General features: G+C 37.9%; 1 protein-coding gene across 4 annotated transcripts in view; it reads right to left on the bottom strand.

The window, feature by feature from the left end:
• The window catches only part of UBE3A (ubiquitin protein ligase E3A), a 55,747-nt gene that overhangs the window by 17,891 nt on the left and 13,545 nt on the right, over nucleotides 1–24,311 (bottom strand). For 2 of the 4 annotated variants that reach the window (XM_082495752.1, XM_082495753.1), the window contains exons 3-6: nucleotides 21,489–21,607; nucleotides 18,069–18,113; nucleotides 6,925–7,235; nucleotides 1,290–2,545 (exon numbers count right to left, since the gene is read on the bottom strand). In XM_082495752.1, the coding sequence (XP_082351878.1) occupies nucleotides 1,290–2,545; nucleotides 6,925–7,235; nucleotides 18,069–18,113; nucleotides 21,489–21,508 (1,632 nt within the window). In that variant the 5' untranslated portion in view covers nucleotides 21,509–21,607. Of the gene's footprint in view, nucleotides 1–1,289; nucleotides 2,546–6,924; nucleotides 7,236–18,068; nucleotides 18,114–21,488; nucleotides 21,608–22,244; nucleotides 22,392–24,311 lie in introns of all 4 variants that reach the window. The other 2 variants (XM_082495751.1, XM_082495754.1) reach the window with 2 other exon arrangements.

The following is a 24,311-nucleotide window of genomic DNA, read 5'->3' as shown; positions in this document are numbered from 1 at the left end:
TAAACTCTATTACATTAATGTCACAAAACATAACTGGATACAACTGTAAGTCTGATAGGCAGTGAAATTACAAAGAATATTCTTAAATTAGAAAACTGGTAGACAATAGGGTTTAATCTTAGAACAGTATATTTTTCATTTCCCTAACAGAATCAGGTTATAGACAGAAGCCATTTCTGCATTGCAATTTTATTATTCCTACTGGTACTGGAGACAAAGGTTTTGTATGCTAAGTCATAATATCAGCAATTCCCATGAAGCAGCTAACCTGTCTGGAAACTCAGAGGTACACAGAAAAATCAAGGTGGAAGCTCATTTAAGGCTCTCACAATTGACCTGCAGTAGCAGTTAAAGAAGTCAAATTTAACTAGAACTAACAGCTGGGTTGAGAGGCAAAAAGAAGTACTTTTCCCAGAGGCTCTCCAAATACCTGTCTGTGTCTTCAGCAACAAGCTTGAAAGCCATGGTTAAATTTAAAATTTTGCAAACACTGTTATGCTTTAATAACAGAACACAGAAAAATGAGCTTCTGAAAATTAACAGCTTTAAGTAAAAGATAAAGGGACAAAGAATACTAAAACCGAAGCACATATCTTTCTATGAAAAAAGTTTACTGTGAAATATTCTTTATAGTTTGTGTCCTGTATGATTCCCATCTTCCAAAAATGTGTGAACAAATGGCTTTAAGTTTTACTGAAAGAAGTCAGCATATTCAGAAACAGGCTGCTCTTACAGTTCTCAGGTCTTACTTCTCCTTTCTCAGCCATATCAGTATTTGCACAAAATTGCAACGCTTAGAGAGGCAAGAAGTTCTACTTATCATGCAGTCACTACACGCACTTTGTATCTGGAAGATCAGAAGTCCACAAGAAGAGTAGACAATGGAAAGGCTTTAATTCTAACTTCCATCTGAAAAACCCTACTATCAGAAGATGATCCAAGACAATCCAGAGGACAAAGAAAAAGTACTGAAACAGAAGTTGGTCATTCTCACCATTAAGAGTCATAACAGTGCAGAATCTGTTAATGGGGAATAAGAACTATCTGACACTTTAAAATATCTAAGTCTGCAACCATTCTGAGTAGAAGTGGTTCTGCTGAATATACAAATCTTCAGCAGCACGCTTAGAATTCAAACTTAACATGGTAATGCTATTTGGGTTTCTTCTAGAGGAAATCTAATACATAAAACACTGCACTCGCACACAGTTTTTTCAGTTAGTCAAAGCCCACTAGTTTGCACTGGTCAGAACCAAAACACCTAAGTTTCATCTTGCTGCATGACTTACCCGGACGAGCGCATCATCTATGATGTGATCACGTCTCACTTTAAGTCGCAAATATGGGTTGAGCTGCTGTCCTTGAACTAAGCTGTAGAGCACAGTTATGCGTCTTTCACTGTACATCCGGATTCTATTGTCATAATACAATCCCAGGTTCTTGGTAACAGCATTCAATATGAAGGGACAGGTCATAAAAGAGAATTTATTTTCTGTTTCTACTTTGAAGAAAGTATAGTCTTTGTCCATTTCTAGAACATCATTCAGTGGTTCATTAATAAATTCTTCAAAAGGGATAAGTGGTTTTCTGCAATCTATAGTCTTAACACCAAGTTCAGTTTCCAGTGGGTCCACTCGAGGACCTTTTTTATTTCTTCTTTCCTCACCCAACAGCTCTTGAAGAGTTAGTTCACTTGATTCTGGGATGGGTTCTTCATCTTCCTCTTCGTTATGATCTGTATCCACATCCCCTCCTACTACATTTGCATAGTAAACCATTTTCAAGCACTTTGAAGCAGCAACAACGGCATCATCATCATTCACTAGGTTACGACTATTGAACTCATTGCTTATGACTTTGTAAGTAATGAGCTGCTGAAATGTTTCCATCATTCTCCGAATTTGGTCTGCTCTATACTTAGACCACAATCTGACCAGTTTTGCTTGAGCTGCAAGGGGTAGTTTGCTCATTGCTTTGCAAAACAACGGTAGAGCCATTTCCAGATATTCTGGGCTATGAAGATTGCCATTCTCCATAACGATAATAAACAAATTCAGATAGTTAGGATCCCGAGAGTACACATTATGATAAGTCAAGTCACATTCCACATTAGGTGACAAATACACAAGTGCATTTAAAAAGGCAGTTTCTATTTTTTCATTAGAAAGTAATCTATCATAGACCCGTCTGACTGCTTCAATATCTACAGACACTTCATCCGGGCCTAGTTTTTGGAGGTTATTATCTCCCTGTGTGTTATCACCTATTCTTGATGACGAAGATGACGATGCACCTGAATCTTCTTCCATAGCAGCAGCCGAACAGGCAGCTTTTTCCTTTTCATCTTCATCTTTGTCTTCATCCTTTCCTTGAAGAGACTTGAGCTCCTCCTTGGTGTGCTGCTTGGCTTTTCGGAAACTCTGCACCAATGCTTCAGCACTAGAAAATACTCTCCCAATCACCCGGATCAAAGGGGAATAATCCTCTTTCTCTCGGCATAGTTCAAGAATTTCATATATCTTGTCTTCCGTTAGAAAAGTCACATCTATAAAAAGATAAAATATTAATTTTATTAAGATAAAAATTAAAAAGAGAAAATACTTCTAATATGCTCTACTCAAGTAACCTGTGTATTATACCATCAATAACACTTCGGAAGAAAATGTCAGTGCTGGATAAATTCAAGACAGATACTTCATGATTTCATTAACATGATGAATCATGGTTTCATCTACTATGATTTTATGAAACATTTTATTCATGGATGTCAATCCTTACATGCTGAATTGTAAAACTTTTGCAGCAAATTAACTGCATTTGATAGCGTTTAACAGTATTGTATCATCTAAACAAGAACAACTAAATCAATCAGTAAGGTATTTAAACTTCAAAAGACTTAAATCAGACTGTGTGACAACAGCAGTCTTCTCGTAAATCTGCACAGTTAATGCATGTCATTAAACTACACACAAACTCCACTGTATCAACCTCTTTTTTCAAACAGCACATGCTTATGGACTTCACATACTCTTTCCCACTTAAAAACAGATCTTGAAGAAAAGATGCAATAATTTGTTTTGTTATATATTGACTGGAATATAAGATTTCTTATTTCTATTTGTAATGCTTTCTGCAACTGTTTTTACATTAAACTGATGCCTGAAAATCATTCCCCAAAACCACAATACATGCTCAGAAATTTATGCTGCCTTCTAAATTACACACACAGTTGGGCATGTGGGTTATTTCTTTGTATGTTAGGCCTCACTGAGATAAACAATTTAAGTATACTTATCAACTTGCTATTCAGATGAAAAGCTGGTTTACACACATTACCTACAGGGGTTCCAAATACCTGTCTGTTCCCCCTCCCCCCAAACACCTGATATGAAATGAGTAAATTGGTGGTTGTCCTGGTTTCAGCCGGGATAGAGGTAATTTTCTTCCTAGTAGCTGTTGTGTTTTGGATTTAGTATTAGAATAATGTTGATAACACATATTGTTGTACTTGTTGCTAAGTAATGCTTATATGGTCAAGGACTCCTTCAGCTTCCCACAGAAGTCAAGAGGGAGCACAAACAGGACAAGGTGGCTAAAGGAATATTCCATACTATACATGCCATGATCTGTATATAAACGGGGTTGGCTGGGGGGCAGGAATCCGTGATTGCTGCTCAGCAATGGGCTGGACGTTGGTCAGCAGGTGGTGAGCAACTTGCATCACTTGTTTGGTATATTCTTTTATCATTATTATTATTATTATTTTCCTCTTCCTTCGCTGCCCTATTAAACTGTTTTTATCTCAACCCACAAATTTTACTTCCCCCCCCAATTCCCTCCTACATCCCACTGAGGAGAGGGGGGGAGTAAGCAAGTGGCTGCATGGTGTTCAGCTGTCTGCTGGGTTAAACCACAAAAGTGGTCATTTATTATTTTAAATATTCCTTTCTTTTTAGAAAAAAGAAAAGGAGAAAACATTATTTATAGTTTTCTATGCTACCTCTCAAACAGAACCCACAGGTCGTTTCACATCAGGTGATGATTTAGAATAGGATCACCACATGATCAGACCCCGAAAAGATGTTCTAGTTTAAGCAGATTCTTTTTAAGTGACACACAATTTAGGACTAAACCTGAATCTGTTTAATAGCATCTCTAGAGATCTAAAAAACACACAGAGCATTGTATTCACCAACCATGCTAGAACAACCATCTCTGCAGAAAGTGTATCATTTTAATAGTTAAATGTTAAAGTATTTTGAACTGTGATTGCTGACAATAACATTAATTCCAAGCAGTCGTTAAATAAAAAATACAAACTAAATGATGCAAAGACAGACAACCTACTGATTTTTGCAGAGCCCCAAGCCATTCTTAGAGCATATATAACACAGGAAAGATTAAGCTTATGTCATGCTACAGAGATTGACTTCCAACCAATCTGAAGACAGTGAAAAAGCTTCAAAACTAAAATCTGTCCTGTTAAAAAAACAACAGCATTAAAAATATTATGAAAGGATTCAAGCTTAGTGCAACGTCTCCTATTTTTATCTGCTGCGGTGCATGCTCATGCAGCAAACTTGCCTAAAAGAAATTTAACTGTTGATACATGTTGTTCCATGCCACAGCTCCTCAAAATTAGGAGCTCAAGTTCACTGACTCTGGATTGCAGAGGTTATTCGTAGCATAAAAGTTATCAGCAAAACTTGACAATTTAACAATGCAACACATTTCAGATTTCCAAACTTAAAACAGGAATTCCCCAGCCATTCTTTTAAAGGTTTTAGTATTTAAGGAACTATGTGCTATCTGCCATTAAAATATTTAGTATTACAAAAAGGAGCTTCATAACACTTTTAAGTCATATCCTGTGACCATCCTCTGAGCTGCCATAAGGGTCTGCCCCATTTCTAAGTTACAGCAGTGAGAACAGCCATAGAAGAACAAACATAAATGAAGCCTTCTTCTAACTCAAGTCAATTTTAGCTGACTTGTGTCTGAATACATGAGCTTTTACATGCCTTGTCCTCTTACCCTTTCTATTGCAACTAAGTAATCCAGTGAAGTAAACTATCTCCTCTCAGACCTTGTTCTCAGTAATACTCCGTGACAAATCTGTACATGAAGTTTTAGCAGTGATCCTTGACTATGAAAAAGACTGCACGTAGTCTCTATATTGACAACAACACACTCCCTACTTATAAAATTTATTAATTATCTTTTCATTGTCTCTTATGGAAGTTTTGTTATGATTGTGTGCTCACTGCCTGCCCACTGTCCTTCTCAGTTCCCAATTTAATGTTTTGGTGATCAAAGTTGAAAATAGCTTCCCAAGTAATTGTAACACTGATTTTGAAATGTCTCTCTCTATATATGACTACATTTTAACATATGCTTTTTATATATTGGCAATTCCTCTACTTCCTTCCTCTTTTTGGACTGCCATCTAAGACATTACTGAGATGCTGAAAATGGCCTGCAGATACATTTTTCCCCAAAGGTAATAATAGTCTAAGGGCTTAGCACTACAGAAAAGAAATTTAAGTAATTCTTTCTGAAGGGCATTTCTTTCAATTTATTTAGAACTTTCAATCCTATGTCAAGCATAAGAGCAAGCCGCACATCCTTTTCCTTGGCTTTCTTAAACTTCACTGCAGTCTTCTCAGTAACTGTTGCTGCAGATCGACCTTAAAAATTTCAGAACGTTTGCTTCGACATTAGCCAATTCCAAAGGTAACTAAGGTAACTAAGAGTCTCAGACAGACATTAATGCTCTCTGTCCATACAGCTACAAGACAGGTCAATGCTTGTGATGCTGCAACAGATGAAGTCTGAGCCATTGCTTTAGGCAACAGGCTGTCTCTGGAGAAAGGTTGAGAAGACTCTTAGATATCTGTCTTGGGGAGAGAGGATGGTAGGGCTGGGGAGAAGAAAGAAAAACCTGTATATGCACACCTCTGTTAAAGACATACAAAACTAAAGAGAGAAATCACAAAACAGACCTAATGGGCCTTTTGCCCATTTAACACTACACTGGCTCCCCTTTCCCCTCCCTACTGTTTGCCTCTTTGCTTACTCAGACCTTAAATAATTTTGGGACAAATTTATCCCTGCATCAGATAAAGAACAAACTGATGCAGGTATTGACTGGAGGGTCTTAGGTCCCTTATAACACAGTGCTGTTTTATTGCTGATCCTGTAGGACTTTTTAATTCTTTGCTGTAAACAGTTTCACCTTCTGTGTTTATACCACTTACTGCAATGATACTTAAAAAAGGTCTGCTCAAAGGTTAATGGCTTCAATTTCATTTAGTTTGTGATTTCTGTTTGCACTACAGGTTACGATGGCAACTAAAATTATTCTTGTAGTATGTATTTACCATTCTAGAGAGTTTGAAAAGCTAAATAGAAGTCAGAAAAAGACATACAGAACAGTATTTCATTTTTGTATGCTGGCTTAGAAATCACTTTGCTTAAACTTTTTCTAGCTCGGTAGATGTATTGCCTATCATCCACTGTATCATTTTTTGTTCATCTGTTAAGTTTATTAACACAGAATCTGGAATTAGTTAAAGTATAACTTTTATAATTCATTAACTACAGATGAGTTACAAAACTAGTGGAACTAAAACAGTCATACAGCAGCACTTAAAAAAAACTCTCCATATTTGCAAAACCAGTAATCTCAGAAAGCAACAAATGCACACAGATTTTAACAGAAATGTGGAATGCATGTTCAGCATTAATCCAGCCATTTTTCAGAATCCACTGTAACACATTTGATTGCCAATATTGTATTTTACTTAAGAAGTCAAAAGAACATCACCACAGTCAGCAGAACAGCATCACAGTGAATTCCGTAGGCTTATACTCGTGCATATTAACTGTGTTTTATTTTAGGAAAATTCTAAAATAACTTCTTACCTTTAAAGTCATCTCTTGGGCCTTGCATTTCCTTCTTGTTCATTTTTCTGTCAGTGCAGGAATTGTTATGGGCACCTTTGGAATTGTTTTCTAGGTAAGCTGAGCTCGTTCCTTTCTTGGAGGGATGAGGATCACAGAGTTTTGCATTAATCTTATAAAGCTCGAGGGCCTTAATGGCTGCTGCATTGTTATCCATACGGAGAAAAGTTGGACAGGAAGCACAAAATTCATTCGTGCAGGCTTCATTTCCACAGCCCTCAGTTAACTGGTGGTAGTAGCGCTCTATTAGATGCTTTGCAGCTGCTCGCTTCCTGTAGCAAACATTCAAACAGTAAGTACAAGGATTAGTAGAGCTTTCACATACAAAGCTCATTCAAAAGCATCAGCATGGCAGAGATTAGTCAGGCACTGAAACACAAGATTTCTGCATCAGAGAGGACACATCAGGAGATTTTTTAAATGCAGGATTCTCATCTTGACAAACACAAATATATTTAACACACAATTTAATTGTGGGTCCTATGCAAGTGAAAGGTAAATCTTGTTTATGCACAGTTTTCAGCTTTACATTCTAGTGTTACATTGGACACAATCTTGTTCAGTTCTGAACAATCTCAATTGTCACTGAAAAAGAGAGCAATTTAGATGCAAAGCAAGGCTGCAAGTGAAACAGAACTGGATCTCATACAGGTGACTGAGTCTGATATATAGTACTGAGGTATGGTTGCTACTGACAGAGGGAAAAGGCATGGAACACAAGTAAGTCCAGGCATTTACTTAGCAATACTATTAATACTACACCAATAGGATATAAACCCTTTAGAAATATAAACCATTTTTTAAACAAGATTCCAGATGACTAAGTTATCTGATATTTAATGTATTTAAATCCGTAAGAAAATTATTCCTTAAACTGATGACAAAATGACGATGTTAAAGGTGAGCTCAGGGCTGAACATCTCTCCTCAGCCTAATAAGGTATATGGTTCTCTAAAAAAGGTATTTGCCAAATCCTCCCCTTTCCCCTGCACTTATACATGGCAAGTATGTATTGTGAAGAGTTACAACTGTACCACTACACAAGTCAATGTGTTCAGTACTATATATACACACACAGAATAAAATTTAACTGGCCAATTAATAAGGTCACAGACTGTTACAGAAACATGCAAATGGTAAAGAAATCGGCAGAAAGCTGCATGTAATTGGGACAGAAGAAGCTGCATGCAGCACCAAGAGCACCATATTTCACCACATTGTGGAAAAACTCCCAAACCTTCACTTCATTTAAGAAAACAAGTTATTAATGAAAAATATCAACTACGAGACATTTAAAACATTATGATTAGCTCTAATATGCAGGCTTTTTACATAGCTTTAGTGATACAGTACTATAAAGATTAGAACACGGGAAGCAAGTTTTTCATCAGAAATTGTGATATTAACTTAAAGATGCCTTTTTGGATGTTGATATATGCACAGACTCTGCATAGAACAAGTATTTGGGAACTGAAGTGCTAGACCCACAGGTACTACTCAGCACTTGCTGCACCTAGCTTTCAATACTGGCTGGGTAAGTATCAGTTTCAATGCTGCTGCTTCAGAAGGGAAAACGTCCTCAAGTTCTGAAAGTAACTATTGAGGTGTGTATTATTCAGCAATAACACCTTTGCTCCTTCTCTTTCACCCTTCAAGATCTCATAATCCTAGAGAATAAAACATTCCTTACAGAGAAAACGATGACCTCAATGTCTAGCTGACCTTCCAAATGCCCCAGCAAGTACCAAGACAAAAAAAATTGAAGAGAAAGGTTACCCTGTCACCTTGAGATGGAATAAAATTAAAAAAATAAAAGCAAGCAGCACCAGCACTACAATCAAAACCATAGTTTGTAAAGAATAGCTGTATTCTGATTCAAGGAAACAGTTCTAGCCTCCCCAATTTTTGGGTGTGGACTTAGGAAAACCTGCCTCTCTCCGTGTACCTATAAATATAAGTTTTTTTTGATCTTGTCTTTCACACTTCAGCTTTTAGTATAGAGGCTTTAAAAAAAAAAAAACAAAACTTTTTTATTAATAGAGCTTAGAGTAGTACACAATTTCAGACATCTGTTTCTGAATGCCAAGATTTCATGCTTTGATCATTCTTGACTTTCAATCATTGCAGACCTTCAGATTTAGAGTGCAAAATATTGTAATTAGTAAGCAGACAAGTATATCATGTGAAAGCATTTCTTTGTTAATATTGAATTTTTACACCTGAGCTATGGCCACCTGTCTCACCAACACACTCCTTGCTTATTCCTGCTGCAGCCTCTCCTATGCATTACCTTGATGCCTTCCTGAAAGCTCTTTCCTACTCAAGTTGAAACTTTCTGTTCCTTTAATTCTCCTCCCTCTCTCTCACTGACCACATTTTCCACAGCATACAAAATGGCACTTATTTAATATACACATCATTTTAATTTATCCTTCCTCACCACATTTTCTTTCCATCTTATTTCCCCATTGCAGTCTACATGTAGATCACTTTTTTTGCCATAATTTTGATGTCTTCTGACCTATGTAATACATCTATGATTATATATGGATATATTATGGTTATATGGATTATTTCTCACAGCTGTTCTGAGTCTATATATATTTGGAGGTGTGTGTATTTATTGTTGTTCAGATTAAATACCTTCTGAAAAAGCTAATAGTGAAAAGCTGACCAATTCCTTAAGAAGACAGAACTTAGTTTTCAAACCAGAGAAACTGTTAGTCTTAAAGAGGAATGCACACCTTTCTAGCTTATGTAACATCTACTTTGAATAAAGTTACTTCAATGTATAAACACTGCTATATTAAAACAACATATTCTATCATATTAAACAACACACATATTAAACAGCCCACATTTCTATGTTATTCAGAAAAAAGTGTAGCATAACTTCTCCATTCTCCAAAGGTGAAAACTTGATCCCTTTCTGCATTCCCCTGCTCATTTAGTATGCAGAAAACTAAAACTGGTTCTTCAAGCGAGGTAACACAAATCCCCTCTCTATTTTTAGCTCAGGCCATACAGTGAAGACTGCAGCTCCCTTTAAGTTCCTATGCAGGGATCTAGTGAAGAGTAACCGGTCCCTTATAAACTCAATGATTAGTTTACAGTACATCAGCACACAGACGCTTCCTAGTGTAGCTAAGGCTGCAGTGACCAACTTGAACAGGTTTGCAAAGACTCACTCTGTTGTTGTTGCAGATCTGAGTAGGAAACTGCACCGGTGTGGTTACAGTTGTAAACATTTCAGACATATCACAGGCATATCCTTAATCCTTAAGGGTAACTTCCCACACAGTGGGCCTTGTATAACCTCCTCAGGCAAGACACTACTTCAGTGAGGGGGAGAGGCACCTAAAATAGGCATCATCTTCCTTCCCCAAAGTCCAATCATTTCTCAAGCCCATTTTTCTGTTTATTAGTATTCACTGACTTACTTTTGTAGTACTAAAGAAAAAAGAACGCTTGTTGACTTTTTAGTTGTTCTTTAAATGATAAAAAGCCAGATAATAAGTACTTTGCATTTATAACTGAAATGCTGCCCAAACTGTGGAGTATCACTAGAAACGTACACCACTGAGCCTCTACCCATCTAGATACTTCATCAATGGTGCATTGGGCTGCATTTTGGGTTGTAAAGTAACTTCTGACTATCTAAATCACATACAAAACAAGGTATCGAATGCACTGGTTCAAAAGTTCCTACGTAACAGCATGTAATTTGCATTTCTCAAATATCTTGAACTAAATACAGATAAATGCTACATAAAAGGAACTTCTGCAACAGAGAAAAATCAGATGTTTAAACATTTAAGGAATTTTAGAAAAATCTGAAGCATATAATTCTTCAGAGCAAGGAACTTTCTTCCAAGTTTCAAAACCTACCTGAAGTTAAAAATATGTGCATAAATGCATTTTTGCTTTAAGTTTACCTAAGTTTTAGAAATACGTATGAAGGTTTCATACTTGTCTGAAAATATCAGTATGAAATGATGTTTTTCTGAATGGTTTTTGCTTGGGACACAAACATTTTTATATTATTTCTACACAGAAGTCTCACATTGCTCCAAGATGGCCAATTTTAGTAAGTGGAAATTTACAATGGCCTGTTTTAACCAAACTATTAGGAATTCAGAAGTGCCAAAATATTCACAAGCTGCTTTCTTTCTGAACACAAAACCCCCCCATCAAAAGTATTAATGTGTATGGAAACTAGAGAAAAATTTGTTTTGTCTTTTGGATAGGGGAAAAAAAAAAGGCACCATTTCTTTAGTAATAAGACCAAAAGAACTAACTCGATGATCTTAAAGGTCTTTTCCAACCTAAACCATTCTATGATATGCCTTAAGAGACAGGAGCATAAAGAGACTTATACACCTGCAACAATTATACTACACGGTGGAAATAAGATGACCAGCAGATAAAAAACTGTTTAAAAAGGTGTGAGTTATGGTTAGACATCTTTGTGAAGTTAAAAACTGCTTTCTGAGTTTCAGTTTCAACCCTCACATGTTGGTTTCCTGATACTGTTTAGTAAGAACAGCAGTGCTCGGGAAGACACGCTTCCAGAAAAAGCGCTGCCCATACTGACCGCACAAACCCTTCTGAAGAGGCCAGCACACTGAACCGCCAAATGCTCCACCCAGAGCTGGAGCCAAGCCCTCCATTCCAGCAGTGCTGTAACACCTTTTGCCTGCCTCAGCCACTGGCACCCCAGCGAGCACACGTTTGCAAATGCACACGCGCATGGAGCTTGCATTCTTCAACCTCGTTCTTTCCAGTGTGGTGGGCCTCAATAGCTGGGGTGCAAACTGTGAGCTCCCTTGGACAATACTGGCTTCACCCAGGGGACCTCCCTCCCCACCACGTATTCAAGATCCACTGTGCTTCTGGGAACATCATGTGCTGACAAAGTCAGGCATGGCACTTCCTCAGGAAGGGTGAACCTGAGAACATAAGAGTTGTCCTGGCTTTAATGGAGCAATGCAGAAAGACAGCTAAAGAGAGGGTCAAGAACACAGTCAGCACATATCTCAATTTTGTCTCACAGAGAAATTACCTTGCCACAGTCCTATTAGAAAAGCACCTTTCATTACTGCCCTTTCCTCTTCAGGTTATTAGCTCCAGGACTCTACCAGGATAACGTCATTCCACAGACCAACAGTTTTCACACCCTGGTTCCTATCTGTCCTTCTTAAGGCGGCATGCAGTGCCCTGTCACCTATGTGATCCCTCCAACATTCAATTCGCCAAAAACTTGAGAGATGAATAATGCATCAATTATACCCTGGCTTTTCAACCCAAGCAATTTCAGGAGAAATCCCCAATTCCAACCCCCACCCCAACATTACAGGCCTGAAGCCATGAAATAACTGATTATGGGGAAACAATTATTAGGCAAGTATTGTAAGCAATCAACTTATGTAAATGGTAATGACTTTAGGCATTCTTCACTGTGTTTTAAATACTATGATCATGCTTACAAAGTAAGTGCCTTTTCAAAAAGGCAGGGAGAAATATAGCCCTCATAAAAGATCCCATAAATTTATTTAACTGCAAAGAAAAAGTAACTTGAATTACTGCTGGAATAAACTTATTACTAAATTTAGGACTGACTATACACTTACAAAATCTTGCTCTCTTTGAACAAATTTGTTATTCTTAGTATTTTAAAGAAAAAGTACACTATTGTTACCAGCTGTTAAACTTCCAAAGGATAATTGTGTCTAACCACACAAAATATTTCAACAGTTCTCCAAACTTTGTTTTAAATTATCAAGTAAGGAGTCAAACTCTAAATCTCTGTACTGACTATAAGGCTTTGTCTTTATTGGCAAGAAATAAAATGACAGCAACTTCACATACTTGCAGGAATCCTTCAGTCTGTCTTTTACATTCAGGACAAAAAAAAATTAATATTTTATAAAATATTCAGCAAAATACATATTCTTGAGTACATTCCATGTTGTTTTCCATTGGTTAAAGAAGTCTTGGCACTCAAGCAAGTACAATTAAACTTCACATTGTTCTCTACTGAACAAGCTTAAATTTGTGAAGTATGAAATTTATACACTGTATTCTGATCAGCAGCCCAACCAAAGAAAGGAGATTAACACTGCAGCAAGGTATCAAAAGATTATAGACGGTAACCTGGAGATACTGATTCCAATTGTCTACTTCTGGACCACTGGAGTGTTTCAGTAGAAAGCATGACATCAAAGACAAACTATTTCAGACAAAAATACTGATATAAGAGGACTGACCACTGCAACATGTAAGACCAACCTGCAGAGAAGAGGCCTAAATGCTGATCAACCTTGTACTCTCCTTGTACAGCTTGAAGAAAGAGGCCAAGTACAGAAAAGGGGCAATCGTACAACTCTGTTTTCAAGTTATTAAAAAAATGTTCCAGAGTTTTTAAAGTCAGGTTTCCATGGTAGCATTCTTTTACTACGCCTTCATTCTGCATGACACTGTCCTAGAAGGATGACCGTTATCACGCAGGAACTAAGGGCAAATAACATGGATCCTAAGACTTAAACACCTGAGTTTCCAGTTAAAGAACAGTGTAGCATATGTGGATTAGACAGATCCAGAGAGAAATATCTCCTCCTTAAGCTTTCTTTTTGTTTATTTTTAACTGGTAAATTTACAGCATCCTCCAAGCTCCATGGGAACCAAGGTCTGTAATACATTTGTTTCAGGTATATTTTCTAGTGCAAAATCTGGAATTCCTTTTCTTTCAAATCATTATAAAATCTGGTCAACTTCACGGAGTCATGGAATCACGGAGTTTTCAGAGTTGGAAGGGACCTCTAGAGATCATCTAGTCCAACTCCCCTGCTAAAGCAGGATTGCCTAGAGCACATTACTCAGGACTGCATCCAGGCAGGTCTTGAAAATCTCCAGAGAAGGGGACTCAACAACCTCCCTGGGGAGCCTGTTCCAGTGCTCTGTGACCCTCACCGTAAAGAAGTTTTTCCATGTATTTGAACGGAACTTCCTATGTTCTAACTTGTGCCCATTGCCCCTCGTCCTGTCACTGGAAATCATTGAAAAGAGCCTGGCTCCATCCTCCTTCAACCCACCCTTTAGATACTTGTACGCCATAATAAGGTCTCCCCTCAGCCTTCTCTTCTCCAGGCTAAAGAGTCCCAGCTCTCTCAGCCTTTCCTCATAAGGCAGATGCTCCAATCCCTTAATCATCTTAGTTGCCCTTCGCTGGACTCGCTCCAGCAGTTCCTGTCCCTCTTGAACTGGGGAGCCCAAAACTGGACACAGTATTCCAGTTGTGGCCTCACCAGTGCAGAGTAGAGGGGGAGAATGACCTCCCTCGACCTACTGGCCACACTCTTCCCTATGCAGCCCAGGATTCCATTGGCCTTTTGGGGAACAAGGGCACATTGCTGGGTCATGGATAATTTACTGTCTACTAGGACCCTCAGATCCTTCTCCTCTGAGCTACTTCCCAGCAGGTCCGCCCCTAACCTATACTGGTGCCTAGCATTCTTCCTCCCCAGGTGCAGGACCTTGCACTTGCTTTTGTTGAACCTCATTAGGTTCTTCTCTGCCCAGCTCTCCAGCCTGTCCAGGTCACATTGGATGGCAGCATGGCCCTTGGGGTGTCAGCCACCCCACCCAGTTTGGTATCATCAGCAAACTTGCTGAGGATACACTCTGTCCCCTCATCCAGGTCATTAATGAAAATATTAAACAAAATTGGACTAAGTATTGACCCCTGGGGGACACCACTGGTTACAGGCCTCCAACTAGGCTCTCTCCAACTTATCTTACATCACCTTTGCTCTTGGAAGCAAACGTGAAACATACACTTAATTGTAACAAGTAGTTACTAAGTTTAAGAAACTAGTAATTCTAGAGTAGAGTCAATGCAGTCTTATTAACTGATGAAGTTTCCTCAAGGGAATTGCTGCCTGGCTAAATGATGCATTGCGAGAGGCTCTAAGAAGAAATTTAGTTCATCCTGAACAGACCACAATATAACACAGTGCAAGGCTGCAGGTGTACATAAAGATACTTTCTACATCTCTTCCTTCCAAGAATGGCAATAAAACAAGCTGTAAATGCTACAAAAACACCTGTATGTGGCAAGGTTTGATACAGAGGCCATGATAAGCATGTCCCACAGTTGTGTTACACAAACCCACCTGTGTTTTCAGCTATGAGGAAAGTAATTTAAGGCATTCTATGTCTAGAAAGCACTAGGATGGCATCTGAAAGTATGTATCAAGAAACACTAATACTTTATACAGTTACTGTATATATTTGCAATGTTTGTAATTTGTTTTTCTGCCATATTTTGAGGCTGCTACAGAATTTTTATTTTGCCATTCTTTCAAGTGAAACAAGCCAGCTATTAAATCTATTCCAATGTGAGATGACTATACATCAACTATAACTGTAACAACACTTTAAATGGGTGGGGTGTGTTCATTCTTCTTTATAAAGAGAAAGAGAAGCTTCAAAATTGCAAAGCATCCCATGCTTAAAAAGAGAAAGGGGAAATGAATGCACAGAAAGCTATCCTATCAAAACACCTTTGCCTTGATATGTGACAACATACAATACAGAGTGAAAATACATAAACTGATAAGAAGTCGAATTATTGTTAAAGTAAACAATCAAAATTTATGTAATTTAGTGCAAAAGAGGTTTTAAAGAAGTTATACTAATTGAAGCTGAAAATTAAGGCAGACTTGTGACAGGAGCAGACAGGAGATGATGCTGATCTTAAAAATTTAAAGACATGAATGAATGCTAAGGAAAAGAGACTTCTAACTCTGAGCTAGCACCAAGATGTTCATCACGCATGAAGCCAGAATCTGAAAAGCCTGGGATAAGAAAGACTTATCCATGGAAGAATTTGCTGCATAAGAGTCTGAAAGAATCAGTAGATTATTTATCTATTAATTTTAATTCACACACGTGAAACATATGTGACTATGCTCTTGGTATAAAGCTTTGCAATGCAAAACACAGAAACAAATAAAGCAATTATATCAGCCAGAACAAAACTAACTTAACCATTCATTGTGCAAATAACAAAACACTTGCGTAAGTCCCCACATTTACTAATGAATTATAGGCATGTAAATAATATAGTAACTATTTTAGCTACACAGTAGGGTTGCTGGTCACACTGTATTACCCAGACTGCCATTCCACCTTATGTAGCAAGAACAACTATGCAGCAGGATTGCAGAAAATCTCTGTAATAGGTATAGTTTTGCAAGTATACCATGCATTAAAACTGTAGAACTACTCAAATATGTGAATCCCTACAGCTTGACTGGTTTACATCTATTTTAGAAAGACAGCCAAAATCTACATAGTCAGGGGAACTGCACCAAAAAAAAAAAAAAAAAATTCATCTTTCATATAGAAAAGCTTGCTACTGTAGATTATTTTTTCAGGTTCAGTTTTAAGGAGGATAAAACACACACATACAAAGAATTGTCAAACTGCTAAAAGCAAAAATAGCTGTACCACCTTTTCCTTCTGATTTGTCATGGGTCCTTATAGAGTCTTTGTTTCACATCAATCAAGATCCTTACTTCTGACACATCTTTCCTTACAATGTGTAAAAAGCTGGCAGTATCCAGAGTGGACTACAGCCAGTCTACAGCCTGATTTCGCCTGTTTGGCTAGGCCAGGGACACAAAAGAACGCAACTCGACTTGCTGCAAGAACAGTAAAACACAACACAGCAGGGGCTGCTACTGGAGCAGGAGAAGAGACTATGGCAGGGGTTTTGCCCTGCAACCTCTGGCTCTAACGCGAGTCCATGTAGCAACAGCCAGTGACCTGTACTCCTAAGAGAGCAGCTAGACAGCACTTCTGTAGCATGGCATGAGAGAGAGAAAAGCAGATTTGTTGTCCCAGAAGAAATTCTCTTCCTAGTGCAAGAACAGGACTTCAGTGCAGTAAAAAGCATTCCTTGTTTCCTTCTCATCACTTTTAAGGTTAGGTATGTGGTCCAGTGTGGAGAGGCTCACCTCAGCTTTGCTCCTCCCCAAGTTGGGCAGCTACAGCAGAGAAGTCCTTGAGCAATTCACACCATGACCCTACCCTGCAAAACATCCTGAAACTGGCATTCAGCCTGCAGTGCGTAAAATGCTAGACCACTTGGGGGAAGGGTGTGGAGGATACAGTTTAAGGTCAGAGAAGTTTGTGGCAGAAGAGAAATGAACCCAGGTCTTTTGAAGCCTTGGACAGTACCCTAACCACTGGGCTATGCTCCCTCTATTATTTTGGAACTTGAGCTGTAAGCCAGAAACGCAGTTTGTGGTTTCCCCATTTGAGTTCTATGACAGAACAGTTTCAATAGCCAGAAAAGAATCTTTGTTTGCTAACTAACAGAAGAATAAAGTCTCAAATAACTTTTTTCTTTTTTTTTAAAATATTCCTCTCTTTCCTGCAACCCTTTTGAATTTGGAATTGAAATTAACATTGCAGCCTATCACAATCTTGCTTCTAGTTAACCTTGGCTTCTAGGCTAATGAAGACAGCAGAACAAGGTTCAGAACTGTGAGCAAGATGCTACATGAATACTGTTTAGTGAAAGAAAGATAGTTTTCTGCTTCTAGAATTAATTTGGCAAATTCATGTGCTAGTTAAGTCAGACTTTTTTTCTTCTTAGTTCAGCAATCCATCTGCCACAACAGATATTAGTAGGTATTGTGCCTTAGTACTGAAGGGTCTTCAAACCCATGCAATATGTTAGCAAATAGCAGGTAGAAATTACACCCGTGCTGTCAAGTCTGAATATAGGCCTGAAGATTTCTGACACTGTATTATGCTACCATCTACTGGTTCACATTAAATTAAATCTCTGAACTTTGCTTTCAACCCATTCACCCTCAAAAAAAAAAAAAAAAAAAGAAAACAAAAGAATCACAGCTTCTACAGAGGCTTAAAATTATTTTTCCATAGCAAAATACTAACTTGAAATCTTCTAAGCTGATTCCGCAGTTCTACTCAGCTTTTGTCTTCCTTTTTTAAGCAGGCACAAGAGTAACTGTTATGTATGTTCAAAACATTTTTAAACAAGATATACCAAACCCATCTACTCATTTACTTACATTCGGCTAGTTTCAATGTTTTCAGAGTGAGGTTCTCCTGGTGATCTGCAAATACAGATACAAAGCCTTAAGCATTGTTTGTTATTTTAAGTCATCACAATATGAAGAGTTAAGAAAGGTAGAAAGTGATGATACGTATTATTGCCACTAAAAGTATCAACGTTTATGCACTTGCACATTGAATTTGTTTGGCCAAACTCTAAAAGACCATTTATAACATAAAACCTGACAAAGAATTAAGCCAAATTTCTATAAGGAGGACAGCACTGTTTCCCCACATCTTACGCAACAGCAGCCTTTAGAGCAGAGTTCTGCTGGCACTACTTCCATATTCAGTTTGCATAGTGCACCACTTCTGTAACCAAAATGTATACTCAAAGTTTATCAGTGATAAACTGTTACAAACAGATTCTCTGCACAGTTGGACTCTAAGAAGCAGCAGCTTAGAAGCAGGTCTCATTGAGTTTATGGACATAATCTCCCAGAGCAGAAGCATTAAAGGCAGGTCCTGCATCTTCCTTCCAGCTAACAGGTCAGCCAGTAATGTTCAGAATTAGGTATTATTGCCTAGCATTTTTGAAAACACAACCAGCACCTGTTTTCAGCTTGCTAACCCCCTTGACTTAATTTATAGTATAAGGTATAGTTCCATATTAACTTAAATGGGCTAAATTATAGCTGTTTAGCTCCTCCTTATTCCCCACTTATTCCCCAATTCTCTTCTTCCTGGCTGCTTCTGCCAGCACTGATTCAAGAAGTTCACTTTTTTTTTTTTTAAAGACAGCTTATTTTTTTCCCCTACAAATACAGCAGTTTTGATTTCAATCACCTTAAGCTGACTTGAAATCATATCCTAAAGAATCTTAGCCAACCTTCACTTGGGTATAGACTTTGGTACAGTTGACCAGAACTGCCATGCTGGATATTGTGTGAGTGGAAATAGAGCACAGCCATTACAGTAAAACTCTGTAGCTTACACGAACAAATATGTCTTTCATGACAGAGCTTTCTCAAAACAGAAGTGAACTAAAATCTGCAAATAGAACTCACTTTGTAGGTTTCAACAGAGTTTGCTAGGAAATGTCAGTTAGCACAGCTAAGCAGGCTTTGCCATAGCTTTACTGGACAAAACCCTTTGTTTACAGGAATGGAATTTTTGAATTTCTCTCTTTACTATATAACTATCTATGTTATTCTAAACGCTATTAGAAACCTCTACCTGTAGCCTGAAAAATATCCTTTTTTCCTATGTTTCATTGTGCTACCTTACTGGATGATCCCTCCTATTAAAGCCTGAACTATTCTGTTAAAGTCTGGACTGTTCTCCGAATTCTCTACTAAAAATCTTAGTTCTTTTACTGACATACCAGATCCTAGCAACTTTCTGCATTTTACCAAACTGTATTATGTTAACAGATCCAGTGCCTGGAAAGCGTTTCTGGCAGATAAGTTAAAATTCCTAGGCTAGCTGGATACAATGCAGCAACAGAATGCAGAACACAGGAATATAATTGGTTTATATTCCACTAAGTTATAATATTCAACTCACACTAAGGACAGAATTCTGAACTTACTATCCAACTAAATTTCTAGTCGTGCTTAAAATGCAAATAACCTCTAACTGAAAAATAACCAAACCTGCCCAATCTCAAAATTTGGTCTCTATTTATTCCCTCCAAGTGATGTTTCCCTTACTCATTAAGGTTCAGGACTGACGAAATAGTTGCTGACAAAAATAATGCTCAGCAGCAAAACAAATAAAAATTTCACTTCCTGTCAACTCTAGTGACCAAAACAAGTCAGTAAATACATAGCAGAGTGAAAAGAACCTCATTTTTTTTTCCTAATTATTCACCTAATAATGTAAGTGCTAGAAGCCGTATAACCCGAGGAACAGTGGGGAAAAAAAGAGTATTTATAGTCATACTGGCTAGCTCCTCTACTCACATCCAGGACTTCAGAAACTGAGAGCAAAGAGCTTGGAAGTTTAAGGCAGTTGTTATCTTTCTTTTAGTCATAGGAAGTACAGCACAATGAAGCTTTGGCTAAGATTAGTACTTTAAGTTGCTATAAAAATACAAGCGAAATAGTGGTGTTAAAACAAAACCATCCCAAGTATTAATCACTTTGAGCCTTTAAAATACATAGCGGTATGAAAAAATTACAGAAAAAGAGTAGACTAGCATCTAAACTTAACATGTAAAAAAGGTAGCCTGGTGATTTGTAGTACAGACACGTAAACACAGCTATCAGCATATCCAAAATCTTTTCCTATCCTTATCACTGATACTAGTTTCATCTGGGCTTTGAACAGGCAGCACAGTTCAGTACACACTATTCTGCAAAAAAGGTTTCTTCTCCAAGACAAACAATATAAGAGATGACAAATTTTCAGGAAAGTTCAGAAAAAATAAAACCTAGCTGAGCCATAGAAGGTTTGGTCCTCTAAGGTGGTTCTACAGAAAACGGGGATCAAATTCCTTCAGCTTCTCGTTCTCTATAACATGAGCAGACCTACCACAACTATGATTTGCAGAACCTATTAATGCACTTATTAACCAGATTTTAAAAGGTTTCAAATGACAGTGTAATCACCAAATAAAATGAGCTTTCAGTACTCATTAAAACAATGTGGAAGATCAGTTCAATTACAGGAATTGTAGTTGTTTGTTGAGAAGCTATTTATTCTGCAATAGGCGGTTGTTTACAAACAAGATACCTTGTTATTCCTCTGAGCAGGCAACAGTACTGAAAAACAACTATATAGTATGGCAAGACGTCGCTTCATCATGCTTAAAAACAAGAGTTCTGTTCAGAGAAAAATCTCAGAGCAAATGCTCTTACAAATTTCAGCTTTGAATTAGATCGTAGATACTGATCACGAGACACCAACTAATCTGAATACTGCAGTATGAGCTAGCAAATTCAAATGATGGCTCACTTCCAATAACACAGGGAGCAACTTCTCCATTCTGCAAGCCACTCCTTTTACCTCCACTGTACCTCCCTAGGAGAGAAAAGTAAAGGTATGCAAGCCTAGAAATTTTAACATCAAACTTCCTCGACAAACACTCTTAAAAAAAATTTAAAATTGCTTAAATAAGTATGCTAAGCAATTTATACAGAATTTCAGTATGACAGTAAAAACAACCAGAGACTTTTAAGTGGTAGTATTGCTCTTAAGAGGGATACCACGGAGCACCACAGTGGTCATGTTTTAAAAAACAGGCGGTGACAAGCTAAGTGAGCTTTGAAATCACTCTAACCAAAGGGTAAGTCAACTTTGCCAGCCAACTTATCTTAAACAAACAATATACCTTAATACTATTCATAAAGCTAACTGCAAGCCATACAAACGCAACACTTAAACATTATACTAAAAATTATTTTGAGAAACAACACTATATGCTTTATGCTTACCTTTTACAAGCTGTGGCCATTCGGTGACATCAGGGTGATCACAATTTTGAGTCACTGATTAAAAACGAGTTGTCACACCAATCCTGTATCACGCTGGGCTAAGCATAAGCTTAACAACTCTAAATAAGTAAAAATAATTTAGTTAAAAGTCCTTAAAAATTATTTTCAGACAATGTACTAAATAAAAACCATTAGGCAGAAGAAAAATATTGATGCTAAATGTTGTTTTATCTGTGAGATTAAGACCTCCTGCACAAAAATTAAATAATTTTTGAATGGCATTCTAAGACTTCAAGGGTAACTCACTACAGTACACTCAAATGGTAAACCTGAAAATTCATCAACTTATTTTTGGCCTCTCAAAAAAAAAAAAACCCACAAAAAAACACCCCAAAAAAACAAAACCCCATCTCTCGGACCAGTGGAAAACACCTGACATCAAGACAACAAGCATTGAATGATTTGGAACCATATGCATAAATAGGAACTGGAATTTCTAACGACAATAACACTCCATTAGTTGTTTCCCTGCTACAACTCAATACTGGTATCCTAACAAGGCTCTGTGTTTCCAGGGTAGCAACATGTAGCTTGCACTTCACTGTGTGCCTCTCCCCAAAACAAAGTAAGCTTAGCCTATGTAAAAGTTTCAGAGGAGCAACCTTTGCTATCTGTGGCCAATCTTTTACATTCTTTGCTCCATTTACACCACATGTAGTCTCTCCTCTCCCTTAAGTTTTCAAAAGTGTATTTTACCTGTCAATTGTTTCCCGTGATCAGGCTCCACCGGTATAAATTGAAGGGTTGGTCCTTTACTTTGTCACGCAGGTGGCAGCCAATGATCACTCAGCAATACTCCTGCCCAGAGCGCCCTGGGACCACCCCAGCTGATTACTTCCATGGCTGAAAAGGAACCAGTTAGTCTCTTACCTACTGCTATTATCTACTCTAAACTAAAGTTAACTGATAAAATATTTAGAAACATAACCCTCAACACTCAATTGACCCCATTCTCTCTCCCACCCAAGCTCCTAGGCGCACTGGACAAAGGCTGTAAAGAAAAAAGGCCTCAGCTGGAGAGTCAGATCACAAACAGCATTATTCACTTTTTGTTAATATAAAGTCTTGATTAGAATTGAAATGTTATTACTGTACTTAGTAAATATAAAGTTGTCTTAATTTCTCTAAACAGCCAGCAGCTACGAAGTCAAACCCCTGTGCAGTATCTGAGAAGTTTATTCCTGTGGCTCTAACCCAGCTGAAACCCCCCATTTGCAGGTTGCCATGCAGCAGCAGCCTCATACAGAAGCAAGGTGCACAAAAGCTAGCGAGCTATCGAGGGCACCCCTGCAGCTCTCCACAACACCCACAGTCATAAAGATCTGGTGCAAATAACTAACAGAGTACATCCAACAGCTTTAAATGTTACAGTAAAGAAAGCTTTTGTGCTTCAGTTCAACCTATTACAAGAGTCTTTCAGTAAGGTCTTAGGTTTGATGAACAATCAAGCATTCTCAATGCTAATTTGTATCTGTTGACTCGTCAGAGATACAAAATCATGGTTCAGTAAGCAAGGCCCAAAATTTTCTAAAGTTTATCGGAAAAACCGCTCACTTTTGCCATTCTACTACATCTTGCCATTCTGCTACAAACTCTACAACAGAAGGAAATTTGTATTAGTTTTGAGATGATGCTTTGTTTTGTCAGGTACATTCCTTGAAGTAGGAAAAGTGCCTTTTAATTATTTTAACATCAGTAATATTTGAGTCTTCTCAGCTAAACTCAAGTGCAGTTGACGCAAGGAAAGCGAAAAAGAAGCAGGCTACCGTAAACCTCTGAAACAAAACAGAAGTTCTCTAGTTCCTATCTGTTACAGGTGTAAACTGTCAAAGTTTAACTGAGTCAATGCCAGGAACATAGTACAATGAATAAAAGTCAGTTGGAAAGGTTCCTCGTCTGTCAACATTAAATGACAAACAGGGTAAAGATTTTTAAAATGTTTGCTGATCATCAGCTGTATAGAAAAGCAAATGGCAAAACCCAAGATGCTGATGCGAAACTAAGAAGCCTAAAACCACTGCTTATGGCATTCTGATTAAGACATGATAATGGCCACTTTCAGGCAAGTTTTAGCTTTAAAGAAACAGGTGCCTATTCTAAGACAGTGCTTTCTCCTTAAGTTCTACTTTCTGAACTGATGTGAAATGGCTCTGTAAAAACACATTTAGTAACCCCCCCTTCTAGCTCTCTGCCCAAGTAACTTGTAGTACACTGGTCAAAGAGGACAGTGGTGTAATCTCTAATGCCTCGTTGGTTGGGAAACCTACATTCTGTCTGCTGGAAGTACCAGCTCATGTTCTGGAGTGCACCAAATCAATCACACCTTACCTAGACTTGTGTCCTATATCACCCAGACCATGGGCAAAACCTAATTACAGTAGTCTTCCATTCAAATGGAAGCATGTAAGAACAACAGGCTGACAGCAACCTTAGTAAAACAGTTTTCCTGAGGCTGTGTCATATGGGAGAAGTCATGAGCACGATGGTCAACAGTGAAGGAACACGAAGTGTTTGTGCTAGATTCAAAAACCATTAGATCTTGTAATGTTAAAGAATATGCATTGAGGTGGCAGCTCCACAATCACAGCCAAGACAAGTTTGTGCCCAGGCCTGACACAGATCCAACTCCGTTAGTCAGATTTACCACACCACCTAATGTAGTATCTACAGCAGCTTTGTGAAGAGAGGCAGCATCCGAACCAGCATGAAGTTAACTTCAGCTTCACCAAGCCAAAGTTAACTTATCTAAGTTTTGTAGTGAAA

The sequence above is a fragment of the Vanellus vanellus genome (genome assembly GCF_965231255.1).
Source record: "Vanellus vanellus genome assembly, chromosome: 1".
Taxonomy (NCBI): domain Eukaryota; kingdom Metazoa; phylum Chordata; class Aves; order Charadriiformes; family Charadriidae; genus Vanellus; species Vanellus vanellus.
Note: the sequence above shows the minus strand (reverse complement) of the source record. Positions and strands in the feature narration are given on the sequence as shown.